Genomic DNA, 16,859 nt, shown 5'->3' with positions numbered 1-16,859 from the left:
TTCCAACCACACTGATATTCTTCAGTGCCTGGATCCAGTTCACCCAGTGTTTGCCAGCCTACCTCAAGAGGCTTTGTACGTATTGTGCCCTCTTCTTGGCATCCTTCCACTGTTGTTTGCATGATTATCTTCTTTAACCTTGAGCTCTCAGCTTTAATCTCACCGCCTCAGAGAGACCTTTCCTGGTCACTCTAAAACTAGGTCATTTTCACTCCCTTAATTCTCTCATTGAGAGTGTGTCCTTTAGTATCTGTGACAACTTTATTTGTTGACTTGTTTTTGTTCTCTTTTCCGTTAGAAGGTAATCTCCATGAGGGCAGGAACCTTGTCTCTCTTGCTCACCATGGTATCACCAGCAGCTAATTTACCCAGTGCATGGCACATAGTAACCATTCAAATTTTGTTGAATGAATGAATGAATGATACTCAGTATAGCTACTCTGAAAATCTCATGTGGTGGTGATTAGACCTGAGTTCAAATTCTGGCCTTGTTGCTTCCAAGCTGATCCTGTTTTATCAGCTGTAAACAGAGGATATGAGCGCTAATACCTTCCCAACCCCAGTGGGGTTTTAAGGGACCTAACAAAGATATTTCGTTTCTTTTTTTTTTTTAAGATTTATTTATTTTTATTTATTTTTGGCTGCGTCGGGTCTTAGTTGCAGCACATGGGCTCTTTGTAGCAGCACATGGACTTCTCTCTAGTTGTGGCGTGCAGGATTTTTTTCTTTCTCTAGTTGTGGCACACAGGCTCCAGGGCGCGTGGGCTCTGTACTTGGTGGCACACGAGCTCTAGTTGAGGTGCGCGAGCTCAGTAGTTGTGGCGCACAGGCTTAGTTGCCCCGCAGCATGTGGGATCTTAGTTCCCTAAAGAGGGATCGAACCCGTGTCCTCTGCATTGTAAGGCGGATTCTTAACCACTGGGCCACCAGGGAAGTCCCCTAAATATCTTTATTTTATGTATCTATTTCTACAAATTGACTTCTTTTAATGGCTCTGAATCCATATTCACCTCATAGTTCGCTTAGCTTTTCTCCAGTTGTTAGGCATTCTGTTATTCACTGTTACTATCTGTAGTGCTATAAATATCTGTATCAGTCACTTTTTCCCCTTCTGAGTTATTTCTTTGGGCTATATTCCCAAATGAATCAAAGAACATAGTTCAGTAAGTCTGCTCATTTAGATCATTACCTGATAAATGATGACACCTTAAAAATTGTAAAAGTTCTGTGGATGTAATGGATGCTCTAGTGATCGTGTTATGATTGATTTTATTGTGACCTCCTCCCAGAGTTTATGAGTGTAACAAACGCTGCAAATGTGACCCAAACATGTGCACAAACCGGTTGGTGCAGCATGGACTGCAGGTTCGACTGCAGCTCTTCAAGACCCAGAACAAGGGCTGGGGTATCCGCTGCTTGGATGACATTGCCAAAGGCTCCTTTGTCTGTATTTATGCAGGTTGGTGATGAAATGAAAGGGTTGCTTTCTGGGGTTAGGACATGGTGGGACATTGAATCATAGACAAGTTGAACTTAAGAATGCTTAACATGTGAACTGGGGGAAAGGGGAAGCCAGGATTTTCTTCTATAAAGAACGTGAGTGGTGTGCCTGTCTGGGTGGATCAAGAAGGGACAAAAGTGCTTCAGGAGGACGAGAACAAAAAGGGATGAAATTGTGGACATGATGTTTCAGCAGAGAGACATGTTATAGAGTCCAGTGTGTCATTTTTTCCCACATCACTCCACTCCACCTAGAGATTTAGCATAACTGAAGAACTCTCTTTTGGTAAACAAAGTAAAGAGGAAGAATGGGATGGCAGAAAGGGCAAGATTTAAAACTATAGTAAGTTCCCCTCACTCTCATAGTTAAGACACCAAGAAGGAGGTATCATCACAGAGAAATGAGACACCATAATGGAGGCGATTTGACTTTTTGCTGGTGGGCTGGATATTGATGGAATGAACTGTATTCTTTCTAAAAGCACCTCATAACCCTGGAAGACCTTTCTCTTCATTCCCAGGCAAAATCCTGACAGATGACTTTGCTGACAAGGAGGGCCTGGAAATGGGTGATGAGTATTTTGCCAATCTGGACCATATCGAGAGTGTGGAGAACTTCAAGGAAGGATATGAGAGTGATGCCCCCTGTTCCTCTGACAGCAGTGGTGTAGACTTGAAGGACCAGGAAGATGGCAACAGCGGTACAGAGGACCCCGAAGAGTCCAATGACGATAGCTCAGATGATAACTTCTGTAAGGATGAGGACTTCAGCACCAGCTCGGTGTGGCGCAGCTATGCTACCCGGCGGCAGACCCGGGGCCAGAAGGAGAATGGATTGTCTGAGATGCCTTCCAAGGACTCTCGCCCCCCAGACCTTGGGCCCCCACGTGTTCCTGTCCCTCCATCGATCCCTGTAGGTGGCTGCAATCCACCTTCCTCTGAGGAGACACCCAAGAACAAAGTGGCCTCGTGGTTGAGCTGCAATAGTGTCAGTGAAGGTGGCTTTGCTGACTCCGATAGCCGTTCATCCTTCAAAACTAGTGAAGGTGGGGAAGGTCACACTGGGGCAGGCAGAGGGGAGGCTGAGAAGGCTTCCACCTCAGGGCTGGGCCTCAAGGATGAGGGAGACATCAAGCAGCCCAAGAAAGAGGTAAGCAGTGGCAGGAAACTCTTGAGAATTGTGGCTTTTGTATAACTTTTTTGTGGTAACAAACAATGTGGTCTCACCATGAGTCTTTTTTTTTTTTTTTTTTTTTTTTTTTGGCCGTGCCACGCGGCTTGCGGGATCTTAGTTCCCTGACCAGATATCAAACCTGTGCCCCCTGCAGTGGAAGAATGGAGTTCTAACCACTGGACTGCCAGGGAATTCCCTCATGAGTCTTCACATGCAGATTATTTACTTGATGGATATTTCTGTGGCAAATCTGATTAACCTATCCCTCATACATTCCTAGTGTTGGTTTAAAGAACCAAATTATTTTAAAATCAGCCTACTGGGGGGAAAGTATCTGATTTATTCCAAAGTGAAGGGTTTATAAGTAATTTTTTTAAATTGCTATTTCAAGTTATCTACATCATTGCTTTCTTTTATTATAGTAGAATGATCTTACAAGAATTGATCTTACGTGTATTTTTAATGATGTTGAAACTTAGCACGTTACAGGTGGTGAACTGTCCCTTGTCCTTGTAAGATTCTGCCCATGGTGTTTTCCATGTACATTTTTTAATGCCCTATTGTTGGGAAGGGTTAAAGACCCCTCCCAGGGGGGCTTCCTGATGAGAATGATTGTCACTCTTAACTTGCACAGTAATTTCTTCACACACACTCCACTTTAGATAGTGTACCTGTTACTGGCTAATGTCTTTGGAGGTCATTTGAGCTGAAGTCTGTAATTGTTGGATTTGTTATCCAGGACCATGAAAACATTTAACCCTTCACTTGCTCTCTTTTCCAGGACCCTGATGACCGAAACAAGATGTCAATGTAAGTGCCTCTCTCTTTGACCTTTTTCCAAGTCTACCTTCTCTAAAGCCTACAGAAATAGCCTAAGAAACAGCCAGTAACCTGACCCCTCTCATGTCTTCCTCTCCCATCAGAGTTACTGAAAGCTCTCGAAATTATGGTTACAATCCTTCTCCCATGAAGGCTGAAGGACTTCGCCGCCCACCAAGTAAGACTAGCATGCATCAGAGCCGACGACTCATGGCCTCTGCTCAGTCAAACCCTGACGTAAGTGACCTTTCTCAAGCTGTACCTTACCCAGCTTTCTGTTTTATTCAGAGTCTGAGTAAAGGAACATTCTCACCTCATCAAGTCTGTCACCATAATTACTGTTACATATCTTATTTCTCTGGCCTTGACTTCCGGCCTCATTTTCCTTCACCCAGCATCTAATCTTGCTATAGTCTGAGCCCCTTCCTGCGTAACCATAGGTAAAAGCAGGGATTCAAAAGGGCCCTCTCCATTTACCCTTATTCCTTCTTTTCACCTTCCGCTTCCCCAGGACATCCTGACACTGTCCAGCAGTACAGAAAGTGAGGGGGAAAGTGGGACCAGCCGGAAGCCCACTGCTGGTCAGACTTCAGCCACAGCTGTTGACAGTGATGATATCCAGACCATCTCCTCTGGCTCTGAAGGGGATGACTTTGAGGACAAGAAGAACATGTCTGGTAGTCTGGAAGAATTTAAGGGGTAGTAGGAAAGAACCAGTTGGAGGGAAAATTCAGATCCTGAGAGTTGAAGCATCTCTGGGAGGGCTCCCTGACTCCCAGCTAAACTGTTAATATCAATGTTTGACACATCCCTTCCCTCTCTTCTTCCCAGTTCCCTACTCTTTCCCTCAGCCCCTTTATCCAGCAGATCTAATCCTGCTTGAAAAAAATGCCACCTAGGCTGTTTGCCTCAGAGTCCCAGCTTATTGGTATTCCTGAGCTGCCCTGGGTGGGATAAAAATGGAAGTACAGTGTCCAGTCATGAGGTAGGATAGGCCTAACCCCATTCTCCTTCCTGTCCAGGTCCAATGAAGCGCCAAGTGGCAGTAAAATCAACCCGGGGTTTTGCTCTTAAATCAACCCATGGGATTGCCATTAAATCAACCAACATGGCATCCGTGGAAAAGGGGGAGAGTGCACCTGTTCGTAAGAACACACGCCAATTCTACGATGGGGAGGAGTCTTGCTACATCATCGATGCCAAGCTTGAAGGCAACCTGGGCCGCTACCTCAATGTGAGACCCCTTTCCCTCACCTGTATGTGCTGATTATCCCATGGTCCTCACATTTCTAGTTCTTTTAACACAACTATATAAACCCACCTTTTCTTGTTATAAATTCTTGATCTCAAAGGATCTTGCAAAACTTCTCTGTTGTGATGGGGAAGATCAAATGGCATTGTTTTCATCCAACTCTCACTCACCCCACAAAGCCAGATTCTGTTTCCTTAGTTCTAATTTGTATCTGTCCTTAACCCTATAGCACAGCTGCAGCCCCAACCTGTTTGTCCAGAATGTCTTCGTGGATACTCATGATCTTCGCTTCCCGTGGGTGGCCTTCTTTGCCAGCAAGTAAGAGGGAGTCAGGAAAGGGGATGGTTGGGGAGGGACAAGGACTACAGAAATTTGAAGGGCCGCTCCTCCATCTGTGATCCAGCGCCACCTGCATGCTCAGTCACCCCAGGTTCCTGGGTTATCTGCTGTTTCACCACACTCCTTCCTTTTCTTCCTCTTCAGGAGAATCCGGGCTGGGACAGAACTCACCTGGGACTACAACTACGAGGTGGGCAGCGTAGAGGGCAAGGAGCTGCTTTGCTGCTGTGGGGCTATCGAATGCAGAGGGCGTCTTCTTTAGAGGACAGCCTTCTTCCTAACCTTCCGAACCCTTCCTGAACTGCCCTTTCCTCAGGAACTGGGTCTTCCTGACTGTTGAATTCTGACCCCCAAGTCTCTAGTCTGGCTACTCCCCCAGCTCCTAGTAGATAGAAATGGGGGTTCTGGATCAGGAGATCCCTTCCACTGTGGTGCTAGCAGGCAGGGCCCCTCCCCCACCTCCTGAGGCATAGAGGTGGGAGAGGTCACCACTCTCACCTGGGCCTGACATCCCTTCAGTCCTCCTGTTGCTCACCCCTCCCATCCTACATTTGTTCACGTGTTCATGCTTCTAACAGACTTTATTCCTAGAATGAGGGCTGTGTATTTTATTATTCCTGGTTTGTATTATTTCTTGAAAGTCTTTTAACAAGATGTTAAAACTAAGATTGTGATTTGATTTCTCTCCCTCAGCTCCCAATTCTGGGTCTTTTGATGAGAGAGCTGTTCTCCCCCATCCTTCCCAGTAGGCAGCTGTCATTAATCTTGACCTTTCTCTACTTTTGCTTTTTCTTACTTGCCATCTGAAATTTTTAAATGTTACATAACCGCGAGGAAGGCATGAGGAAGACTACCTTAGTTTATTTAGTTGATATGATCCCTCTTCTCAGTTCTTAAGAGTCTCAAACACTTGTTGCCATGTTTTACTTAATCTTTAATATATTTTAATTAAAAAAACCATTAACAGTACATTTTGGTCTGAAGTGGTCCCTCTGCTGAAATGCCAGGCACTAGCTGTAATTCTGGCTTTAAAACCAAAACCCCAAATGTTTAATAAATAAAAATTAGAACTAGTTGCCATTCTACTCCAAACCAGCTAGCCTAGGGAAAGAGGCCAGAGAAAGGAGGCAGTAAGATCTTGGACCTGTGACTACAGGGACAGCTGGCAGAGGAGTAACAAAAGACTGTCTGAGCAGTCCCCATTGTGGCCCCCACTTTTTGGCAGAGGTAGGATAAGGGTCATGTGCACCCTCCTACACTCAATTCATTTGTATCTCAGGAGGGGAAAAGTTAAAAGCTCAGCTTTGGTTTCTGGTCCAAGTCAGGGAGATTAGAAAGGTGAGCCTTGGTCCAACTTTGGCAGAATGAGGCCCACGGGTGGGACAGTAAGGCACAACCCTGGCTCTGGAGGTCTGGGAGTCAAAGGCAGACAGCTAGGGCCAGATTCTGAAGAATAAGGAATGTGAGTTGTGACCCCCACCCCTGGAGCTGAGGAAAGGTCTCAAAAGCAATAGAAAGGACAACTTGGAAAGTAGAGAGGAAAATAAGACCATCCCCCGCTCTAACAAGGATATAACCAACCTCCCCTTCCCTGGGGATAGGCTGGTTAGAATTTGGTTTAAAGGCAACTGGGTGAAAAAGCAGCAGGGGTGGGGGCACAGAGAAGAACACCCTCCTCGCTTTCTCCCTTCTCCCCAGAGCTTCAAGCGACCCTGTGGGGAGAGTGGGGTAGTTCCTTGGCTTTATGCATTAATCTGAGGGGCAGCAGGGACAAGGGTTCAGTCATTCTTACGATGGTTGTTATTGAGGATGGGGTGGCCGTTGGCTAAGGGCCGGCTCTTTGCTCCTCCCCCAGCTGCAGCCTCCTCCCCCTCTGAGCTCTCTGTTTCTTCCCGGTCGCTGCGTTCATCTTCTACCAGCTGTGGAAAGGGATGAGAAGGGTTACAAACCCCTAAGGACTGCCTCTCTCCGTAGGCTTTTTCCAGCTACACCCAGGGCCCCACAGTAGTTTTTAGAGGGTTGCTGATATGGGAAGGGAATTTGGGCAGTAATAGAGTTGAGGGGGAGTAGGGCCTACACAATGCAGACAGAAGCTTCACCTTTCCAGTTATGAACTTGTGGGCCATGCGCAAAATGAGGTAGGCCCAGAAGATATGCAGCAGCTGTAGCACTCCCATCATGAAATTGAAGAAGTAATAGCCAAAGAAGGCAGGATAGAGCTCCAGTGGGTACACCAGGGTGCAGTGCAGGATCCTTGGGATGAAAAGGGAGAGACAAGAACTGTAAACGCAGAAAAGAAGGGGTTAAGATGGAGGATTGAAAATGTGGGTGCTGAGCGGGGAGACTCCTGATTTCTTGAAAACAGGAGTATAGTGTGGCCTCCTACTCACCAGAAGGGCAGGATGACCAGTCGGGTGATGATGAAGACAATGGCGAAGACGATGAAGATGTTGTTGCAGGTGTTTTTCCATCCCGCGTAGTTAAACATCTTGGCTGACTGTGTAGATAGTCCCCATCCATCATGAGCTCCCTACTCTCCCGTATACGTTCATATGTACGCCCCAGTTACCACACTGGCTCTGTGCCCCCAGCTCCTTGATCCCAGGAACATCCACCCCCCACCACCACCGCCCAACCCCCATCCCGCCGAAAATGGATAGAGGGACAGAAGAACCTGCACCAGGGTCTCTAGGCTTGAAGAAATGCCCAGAAATCCTGACCTCTAGCAGGTAGTCAGAAGAGTCATGCAGAGCCATGATAAGAGTCCCTGCTCGGACGTAACTGGCAAACCAGGAGAAGCTAATGAGGATGATGGTGGCCACGTGGTGGATGATCTGTTCCTTGAAATCCTGTAGAAAAGATGAAGCCTCCAGAGGACCTTTTCCTGGTCCCTGGCCTCCATTCTTCCTCCCCCTCACCTTTAATTCCACTTATCGCACAACTCCATCCAAAGCACCCAGAAGTCAGAGGGGAGGCTATTCATCGCAGGGCTTCATTTTGGCTCCTAGGCTTAATGGCACAGCCCCTTGACCCACCTTTCGCTTGACATCAGAAGCAATGCTGAAGAGCAGGGACCAGTAGAAAGACAGTTCAATCATGTAGTACCAATACTGGGAAGGGATGATGCTCTGGGAGAGGGGAGAGAAAAGAGGAAGGTAAGGGACCCCAGAGCAACTGGACTCAAGGGTCTCACCTCTCCAAACCCAGCCCTCCCAGAACCTGAGGTTATGTTTAGCACCATGACTCCAGTCCTTTCTGTCACATATTCCGAGATCATCTCTTCACAAGAATGTGTATGTCCTAATCCTATCCTACACTGGTTCTCTTAATCACGCCATGTAAGGAATCAGGACCCATCTCGTACCTGTATGGGATATCCCTCCCAAACTTTCCTCATGTCATAGAACCAGGGTTTCTGCAGAGAGATGGTGAGAGGTTAAAGGAGGAGGGACCCAAATTCTGTGGCCTCATCCCACCTTGCCAGAGTATCTACTCCCACCTCCCAGTAATCCCCACTCACGTCTACGATGACGGCCATGCCGGCAATGAAAGCAATCAGGTAAAACGTGAATCTCCAGCTGGAAAAGGAAGCAGGAATAGCTAGGAGAGTGGGGTGGGAGAATGGCACAGCCCTCCAACCAACCCCCAAGTACCTCCCTCCAGATACCCTCTCACGGATATTAATAACCGAATTTCCCTCCTCAGCTGGATATAATCTCCCTGCATACAGCTATGATCCACCCCTCCCAGCAAAATACATCAGACCTTCCTCTGCCACCCAGTTTCTCTTGCTCCAACCTCCCCTACCTTGCTTCTCGGAACTTCTTGAGGAGACTGGGCCGGTCCTGGTTGCGGCGGCGGCGGAACCAGCGCTCTACCTGGCGGCCAGAGAGCCCGCTCTGCCGTGACAGAAGCTCTACCTCTGCCTGAGTGTAATGAAGAAGCCCATTACACTCCGCTTCAGAACTCAGCAGCACCCCACTCTCTGCCAGTAATGACCCAAGTTGGCCCCACTGCCTTCCCATCTCTTCTGCCACCAGAGCTGGCATTCCAACCCTATCTCCTCACTCCCCACCAGAACTCTTAACTCCCAGAACAGGGTCTGCAGCTCATACCTGTTTGGGCTGCTTGCCACTGGTCAGGTAGAAATGCTCCAAAGTGGGGTTGAGAGGTGCCCGCAGCCGAGTTTTCTCTTTTACATTCAGGAGGGCAGCCAGTGGTGTAGCCACGTAACTGGGGAAGGGATATGAGTGAGGACCGTCTGGCTTTCTTGAAGCACCTCAGTCTCCTGGTAGCCCCTAAGCTAGGGGGCTGGAGGGGCGGGACTGCAAGCTCAGACAACTTTATCCTGGGCCTCAGTTTCCCAGCAACCCCCTCTCTGGCTGCCTTGGGCTGCCCATAGCTGACAAAGCTGCCTGTGTTCACTAGCGACCAGGCGGGTGGAGGGTGAGAACAAATAACCATTGAAGGAAAGGGCCTGGGGGTGCTGAGCCCTCAGAAAGACAATGCTGCCTTCAGTGGGGGGCACACAGTAGGCAGGGACCTGGGTGGTGAGAATACCAGGGTCCAGGACCAATTAAATAGCAAGAGACAAACTTGAAGTACGAGAAACTGTGTGGCTGGCAGCCAGGGAAGGCATAGGGGTATGTTGGTATGCTCACAGCTCAAAGAAGTATCGAATGATGAGGAAGAGCAAGGCCAGGGGTAGTGTGATATAGAGGTCTGAGGCTTTGGCGTAGACGCGTCCATCTCGGTCTTCTAGATCAGCCCAGGTTAAGTTCACAGGGAGCCACAGCCGTTCCCACCAGAAGTAGTCATATAAGGTCTGGAGCATCCTGAGTGAGGAAGGGGAAGGTAGAGGGCATCAAAGCAGGCAGCAGTGTAAGAAGAGACAGATGAAAATTTTCACAGTGTTAACAGAAAGAGCAGGGGCAAAGACTCAAGCCCTGGGTTTTGGTCCTGGCCATGTGGACAAATCAGTTTCCCCATCCGAAATATGGTGGCTTTCCAGTTCTAACATTTACTATGCACATCAACCAAAGGTGATGCTAACACCCCGTAGAAGTCCTGATTCCCTAGACTTAAGAATCTTGGGGTCTCTCCATCATTTTGCTATCCTCAAGTGGAGGACAGGCAGGATCTGGCCCTAGAAGCTGTAGCCAACAATCTTAACTAAAGTCAGAGGCATCCTCCCTTCCCCGCACTCTCCAGCCTCCCCCTAGTGCCCCCAAGCAACCCATAACTGGAAGCTTCCTTGCCAGGAAAGCCCAAGAAAGGAGTGCAGGGTTGGGGCAAACCCTTCCTCCTCCTTCTCTATAAGCCACTGAGGCAGCAGGTCCTAGGGAAAATTAAGAGGCCTGAGTAAAGCAAAATTATGCTCCCAAAGAATGTTGAGCTCCAGGACAACCAATGGACATAAAAATATTGCACACAAGATTAATACCCCATGCCAAGCCATCCAGTTCCTAAACATAAGGCAGAAGAACCCTATCTGAAGCCTATCCTCAGAAACAAAATGAAGACAAGGCTTCAGGGAGTCAGGGATTGGGGGACAGAGAGTCGAGACAGCAGACTAAGACATCTGGTAGAATTAGGAGCTATTTCTTATTAAGGCTCATCTAGAAAATAAAATTCTAGTCTGCGTGGGGAACACCCATCACAAATACCCTCAGCTAGGAAAGAGCTGATGCTTTCCCCCGCCTCCCCCCTTTCCTCCACTGAAAGAGAAAGGATCTACAGGGTGTTAGTGACTACTTGAATACCCGAATGAAGAAGGGAATGATCTGGGGCCCAAGCTGGGACAGCAGCTACTTGGAGGTGAGAGAAGCAGCAAGATGATCCTGAAGAGACAGTGATGCTGGGCCCACACAACACCTGGCAGTCCTGGGACTCAGCAGTGAACCCAGTAGGATGACAAGGGCAAATCTGCCAGGCTCCCGACCCCCAGCCCGTCCTCCCAGGAGGGAGGCTCGGCGGGCGGTATCCAGGCTGGCCTTCAGACTAAAAGCTGACACAGAAGGAAGGTGGTCCCCTCCCAGCCAGGGAGGAAAGAGAGTTGGGAGATTGTTCTCTGCTGTGAACTGGAGACCAATTGGTGCTGCTCTAAGGCTGAAGGCTGATCATATCACAGCTGAGCTGGGCTGCTCCTCCGACGGCTCCGCCCACACCCACCACAGAAGCACTTGCGAAATCCCTCTCAGCCTGTCACGGGTCTGTATTCCAGCTCAAGGACTTTACCCTCTTGTCCCCACTCCTGGTCACTGCTCTCTCAGAGGTCAGCACTGACAGTAAAGGAGCTTCAGCTCCACCCACCCCCAGCAACACACACACACACAGACACACACACACACACTCCAGGCCTCAGTTCCTGAGGGTACTGCCCCTTCCCCCTCCACCTCAGCCAGAAGAAATACTTAATTAGTTAAAGAGAAGGAAGCCTTCTGAACTGAACAAAATTAAAACACAATTATCCACAGTAGAACTCTCCCCACGCAACCAGGCGCGCACACACACCCTTTTTTCCTGGAGAGAAGTTGTAGAAAATTTAGTAGAGAAGGGACAAGGCAGAATGCCTAGATGTGGTGGCACACCTCTGGCTCTTCCTTTCCAACTTTTTTGCTTAGCTTGATTGGAGGTGAGGAAATAGACCTGACCCAGTCACTTCACTGCTATATCTCTTGGAGCCCAACTTTTCCTCCATTGAGGTTTAAAGACAAGGGCACTGTCAGGCCTAGAAATTGGGTCCCATCCCTGACCCGGTTTCCAGTCAGTGGAAACCGGCCGGGAAGTTTCTCTTGTCACAGATACTTTGAGGGTTAAAGATTCAGAGGGCTGGCTGGGGTCCTGGAGGGTATGAGTGGAGCCCCTCTCCCTGATTCCTGGGGTCCAGGAATGTCTTATGCCAGTCTGATCCCTACAAAGAAGGCGAGGAGCTGGGGGAGTAGGCAGAGGATCAGAGAGGTCAAGGGCAAGCGCCTGGACAAGATCTCAACCCCAGGACAAGACAGCACCTGTCCCCTTCCTGCTCCAAGCAGGGAGAGTGGAAGATGGTGTGAGCAGGAGAGCATGATGTGTCAGGAGTTCAGAGAGGCAGATTCTGAACTAGGGCTCTCTCACACCTGGGTTTCAGGCTTTCTGTGACCATAGCCCTCCCTTGCCGCCCAGTACTTCCATTAGCAGAGGAGCAACTGCCCCAGCCCTGCCCGTCACCCCCCAGGGCCTAGTCCAGCAGGGAGAGGCACCAGATTCAGCAGGGTCAGGACTTCTGACTCCATGTGAGGGGGAAGGGAGGACAACAGGGGCTCCCAGCCGGCCTCATTTACACTTCCCCACAGAACCAATCAGTCTGCTCCCAGTGGCATCCCTGACACACCCAGCCAAGTAAAGGGATTCCACAAACAAAAAGCTGGGTCAAGAAAAGGGGATGTTCCCTCAGGATAGGGAGAGAACCCTGCTTTTCTGGGTCACGATACTTAATCTCCTGGTGGAGAAAATCACACCTATAGATATTTTTCCACTTATAGAATTTACTCCCACACACACATGACAATAGTGTGTGTGTATGTGTGTGTGTGTGTCTGTCTCTCTCTCTTTCACAGACACACATCCTGCCCCAGAGACCCAGACACCACTTTCTGAGGCACAGGCTGGAGAGGGGCCAGCAGAGCGGGGATTTCGTGGGCACTGGATTACCAGCAACTTGAACAGGGCTCCGCCCAGCCCCCAACTTTTGCCCCAACTCTGACTGACCTGTCCCAGACCCTCACCGCTGGACGAAAAGGGGCAGAAAGTCCCCATGGGGGCTTGTAGACCCAGCTGGCTAGGAGGGCAGAAGTTTGAGTCTGGGACGAAGGAATCTCACAGACTTAATGGGATAACAGTCCCAGCAGCTCTCAGTTTGGAGGAATAATTGAGGAAAATATAACAGGATCAGTAAGTAAGGGAAGAGAGAGTGACAAAGAGAGGGTCCCACAGACTCCCAGCTTCCACTGAAGCCTGAGGGACTACAAAAAAGAAGTGGAAGAGGACCTGTATAGTCCTCCTGTTGAAAACCTTTTCAGGGAGCAACAGCACGTCATGAACCAGAAGGCAGTGAGCAGTGGATGAAGCCAAGAAGAGGTGTGTCATTGCTCCAGGCTGCAGTATAGGTCCCCAAATTTTCGTTTTTCTGGGCTGCCCCACCAGAGGCCCCAACACACCTAAATACTGCATGAGACTACAGCCCCCATGGGCAGGTGGAAGAGGAAGCTGGGGGGCGGGAGGGGGGGTGTGCAGAAGGCACAGTAAAGGATCAGCCAGCCTGTGGCCAGTGACAGGGGAAAGTGGAAGCCCTCCTTCCCAGGGGGAAAACTGGCCAGAGGCCCCAGTGAAGGGAGTGGATTGTGGGGTATCACGGCAGACAAGGAACTCTCTCTCTTCAGAACAGAGGGTGTGCAGGTCACTGTATGGTTAGGGCCAGGCCCAGCGGGAGGAGGCTGCAGACAAGTCCTTACCCTTAGGAGTCCCATCACAAGCACTGTCAGCCACCCACATCGGGCCCAGTCACCTCGACTCTGGTACGGGACAGAAACCCTTCCAACACAGATGTGGGAGGGAGTGATCGCCTGCTGGAAGCCTTCCCTGATTCAATTCTCTGGAAAAAGGGGCTCAATCCATTGCTCAGGATCCTCAGAACCCCCTGCTTCCTGGACCTGGCTACTCAAGTGACAGACCAGATATTAATGCCAAGAACCTGGCTTGGGAAGTGAACCCCTAAGCTGAGGCCAAAGACTGTAATCACACACATGCAATTAACCTACTCACCAGAGAGCCTCCGGGCCAAAAATTAGCCAGGAGGTGAGGCCCAGAAAACCAGTTTCACCAACAGCTCCCCCCGACCGCAGTCCCACACACCCCATAACGGTACAAGAGCCTTAGCCTTGGGGGGCCGGGATTGACACTCAGAGCTGCACCTTCCTGTTTCCCGTTAAGCACATGGACGCTCTGACCTCCCTCCCGGAGTGGGCACAGTGAACCGGTAAGAAAAAGCAAGACCCTCCACTCTCCTCCCACTCTATAGCCACGGGACCCTCCGGGCCAGGGGCCACGACGCGGGCCCGCAGCCAGGCAGGAGGCTCTCATGCAAGTGGTCACCGGAGCTGCCTACTCCCCGACAAAGGGGCGCCTGGGGCTCGGCTGTCCGCGAGCAGCCCCGCGTCCCCACCTCCCGGCCCCTACCTGTTGCCCAGGAGGGCTCCTCCGGGCTCGCGGCGGCGCGCCCGGGGACGCCCAGGCGCACGGCCAGCCTGCCCTCGGACGGCGCTGGGGGCCCGGCCGCTCCCGCGAGGCGCTCCGGCCCGCCCTCCCCCAGGCCCGCCGCCATGAGAGCACCCGGCAGAGGCCCCGAGCCAGCTGCGGCGCCCCGAGCCCGGGCCCCTCTCTCCTCCTCGGCCCGCTGCCTTCCCCGCCGGCCCTGTCCGTGGAGCCGCGTCCTCGCGGGACCCCAGTTCTCCCAACTTTTCCGCGCCGCGTCCAGCCCCACCCCTGCGCACGGCGTCTCGGGCTCCCGGGAGGCCGTCCCGACTCACTCGGCGGCGGCGGCAGCGGCAGCGGCGTCGCGGAGCTGGCCGGGCCGGGAGCCGCTGCTCCGTCTCTCCTCTCGTCCGAGCTCCGGGCCCCCTCCGGACTGGCTCCGATCACTCCTCTCCTCCCCCTTCCGCCCGCCCGCCCGCCTGCCAGCTCCCTCCCTCCTCCCCCTTCCGCCCGCCTGTCCGCTCCCTCCCTCCTCCCTCCTCCTCCCGCCGCCCGCCGAGCCCAGCCGAGCTGAGAGCGAGCCCAGGCAGCCCGGGAAAGAAAGGCCGCGAACAACACAGGAGCCGGGAGACTGGGCGTGGGCCTGCGGCCCGGCGACGAAAGGGAAAAAGAGGGCGGGCGGCGGGACCGGGGCCTCGGCGCGAAGCAGCCGCGCCCAGCCCCCGCCGCCTGCCACCGCCCCCTTCCCGGCCCGCGGCCCGGGGCGGGCGGCGGAGCCCGAGGCGAGGATCCGAGCCCTCACGGCGCCCGGCCGGCGGCCTAGCCCGGTAGAATCACCGCACTGTGGGAGAAGTCCCCGATCCGGGCAGGCAGTGTTGGGACTCTCCCAGTCTCTCCGTTAGAGGTGCGCTGTAGTCCCGGGCACCCTGGGACAGACCCGCGAGGTGCCCGGGGATCGGGGCGCGGAGCTGTCGGGCCCGTGCACCACTCCGCCCGCCCCCAACTGTGGTCCTCGACCTCCGCCCTGCTGCGGCCCCCAGTTCTCTGCCCGACCGATTGCCACAGTTCCCCCTTCCAGCCCCACTGGGCAGCGGAGGGAGGGGGGCTCCCCGGCTCCCGGCCGGCGCAGCCTCTGCGAGTCCATCCCAAGTGCCGCTGCGCGCCGAGGCCGAGCACCTCTCCAGGGCCGACCCAGGCAGCGGACCCTCGAGATTCGGCTGCCCTAACCAGCGCAGAGCCTGCGACCCCTAGGGCGTCCACCACCCAAGACCTGCCTTAAAACTCACAGCGTTTCCACCCAAGTGCTGTAAAACCTACCCCCAGTGGCACACATAACCTACAGTAGCAGACTCTGAAGAAGCCAAACACCAACTTTTGTTGTGTAAAATGTATTTGAGTTTTAAATCTAGACCACGTTTATCCGTATTCAAATTCATATTTTAAAATGTTTTTCCCTTGGACTGGTAAAATTGATGTTTCAGGAAGAGGCAACATGTTTATCCTAGAAAACTGGCCTTGATTCCTAATGAGGACAGAGTGTGACTAAGATGTGTTTGACGGTTTGTTTAGAGAGAGAGCCCGCCAAGTAGAGATAACTTAATTTTTTACCTTAATGAAATGGCGTTTTTATATTGTCACCGTTAGAACCTCTGACAGTAGCTTGTTTCATGGTTTATCTAGACAAGTTCAGGTGCTTTGACAGTTCTCTTAGGAAAGAATGTGACCTCCCACTAATCCAGTTTGAGAGCTTGGCCCTCACTTAAGACGCTATCTGGAGAGGTAGAGAGGCAGAGACTGACTGACTTGCAAACTTTTCCTTTGCTTTTTGCAGTGGGACCCCCGGCCCAGGCCTACATTGGGGAACTGAGACTTGGTCCACCCCCTGGCCCCTGGCTCCTTGCCCCCTGAACCAGTACCCAGGGGACTCTCCAGCCTTTTTTTAGCCCCAGATTTGCCTGATTTTCCAGTTCCCAGCAACCCCTCCAACCCTTAATTTCTTTGCCCCAGGCTGAACTCTATTAGCATATCATATCTTTCTACCCCTTTGTTTCTCCCCCTTCCTCTGCCTTCCAATTCCTAAGTCCCCTCTATCTGTCTTGAGTGCCCTCCCCAGATTCCCTTTTCCAGCAGAGTTCCAGTGTCTCCTCTTTGGGCCCCAGCTAAACTTTGGGTACTCCTCTTCCCCCTCCCCATGTCTGTCCTACTTGGCTCCCCTCCTTTAGTTTCTGAACCCTTTTCTCAGGCAGTTTTCCTAGACTTTCCCAAGTCCTCACCAGACTTTTTAAATGATTCCTCAGAGAACTGAAGACCAGTTAACTCTCTTTTAAGATAGCAGTGGGAGGGGAAGTTTGGGGCAGCTGAATAGACAAGGCCTGAAAAATAAAGATAAGAGGGTGTACCCCTCCCCCAGGAGACAAAGGAGAAGGTGGATGGAGAAAGGGAAACTGGGCCTCAGGCAGCATTTAGAATGATGCTACCAGTTTAGAAACACACACACACACACACACACACACACACACACACACACACACACACACACACACA

General features: G+C 51.5%; 2 protein-coding genes across 2 annotated transcripts; one reads left to right on the top strand and one right to left on the bottom strand.

Annotated features, from left to right (window-relative positions):
- The first annotated feature begins 6 nt into the window (after positions 1-6).
- LOC102981491 (SET domain bifurcated histone lysine methyltransferase 1) lies at positions 7-6,053 on the top strand. Its single transcript, XM_028485957.2, has 8 exons — positions 7-1,459; positions 2,022-2,650; positions 3,456-3,484; positions 3,598-3,730; positions 4,005-4,170; positions 4,516-4,727; positions 4,975-5,063; positions 5,229-6,053. Exons 1-8 carry the CDS (start codon positions 1,330-1,332, stop codon positions 5,344-5,346), a joined length of 1,506 nt encoding a protein of 501 aa, XP_028341758.1. The 5' UTR covers positions 7-1,329; the 3' UTR covers positions 5,347-6,053.
- On the bottom strand, positions 6,002-14,773 carry CERS2 (ceramide synthase 2). Its single transcript, XM_024116059.3, has 11 exons — positions 14,651-14,773; positions 9,746-9,919; positions 9,200-9,317; positions 8,892-9,010; positions 8,605-8,662; positions 8,449-8,499; positions 8,120-8,212; positions 7,805-7,933; positions 7,475-7,581; positions 7,184-7,337; positions 6,002-7,003 (listed from the first exon to the last, which is right to left on the bottom strand). Exons 2-11 carry the CDS (start codon positions 9,916-9,918, stop codon positions 6,863-6,865), a joined length of 1,143 nt encoding a protein of 380 aa, XP_023971827.1. The 5' UTR covers position 9,919; positions 14,651-14,773; the 3' UTR covers positions 6,002-6,862.
- Positions 14,774-16,859: the final 2,086 nt, after the last annotated feature.

This window comes from Physeter macrocephalus, unplaced genomic scaffold (genome assembly GCF_002837175.3).
Source record: "Physeter macrocephalus isolate SW-GA unplaced genomic scaffold, ASM283717v5 random_711, whole genome shotgun sequence".
NCBI lineage: Eukaryota > Metazoa > Chordata > Mammalia > Artiodactyla > Physeteridae > Physeter > Physeter macrocephalus.
The sequence above is the reverse complement of the archived record's forward strand: the minus strand, read 5'-3'. Positions and strand labels throughout refer to the sequence as shown.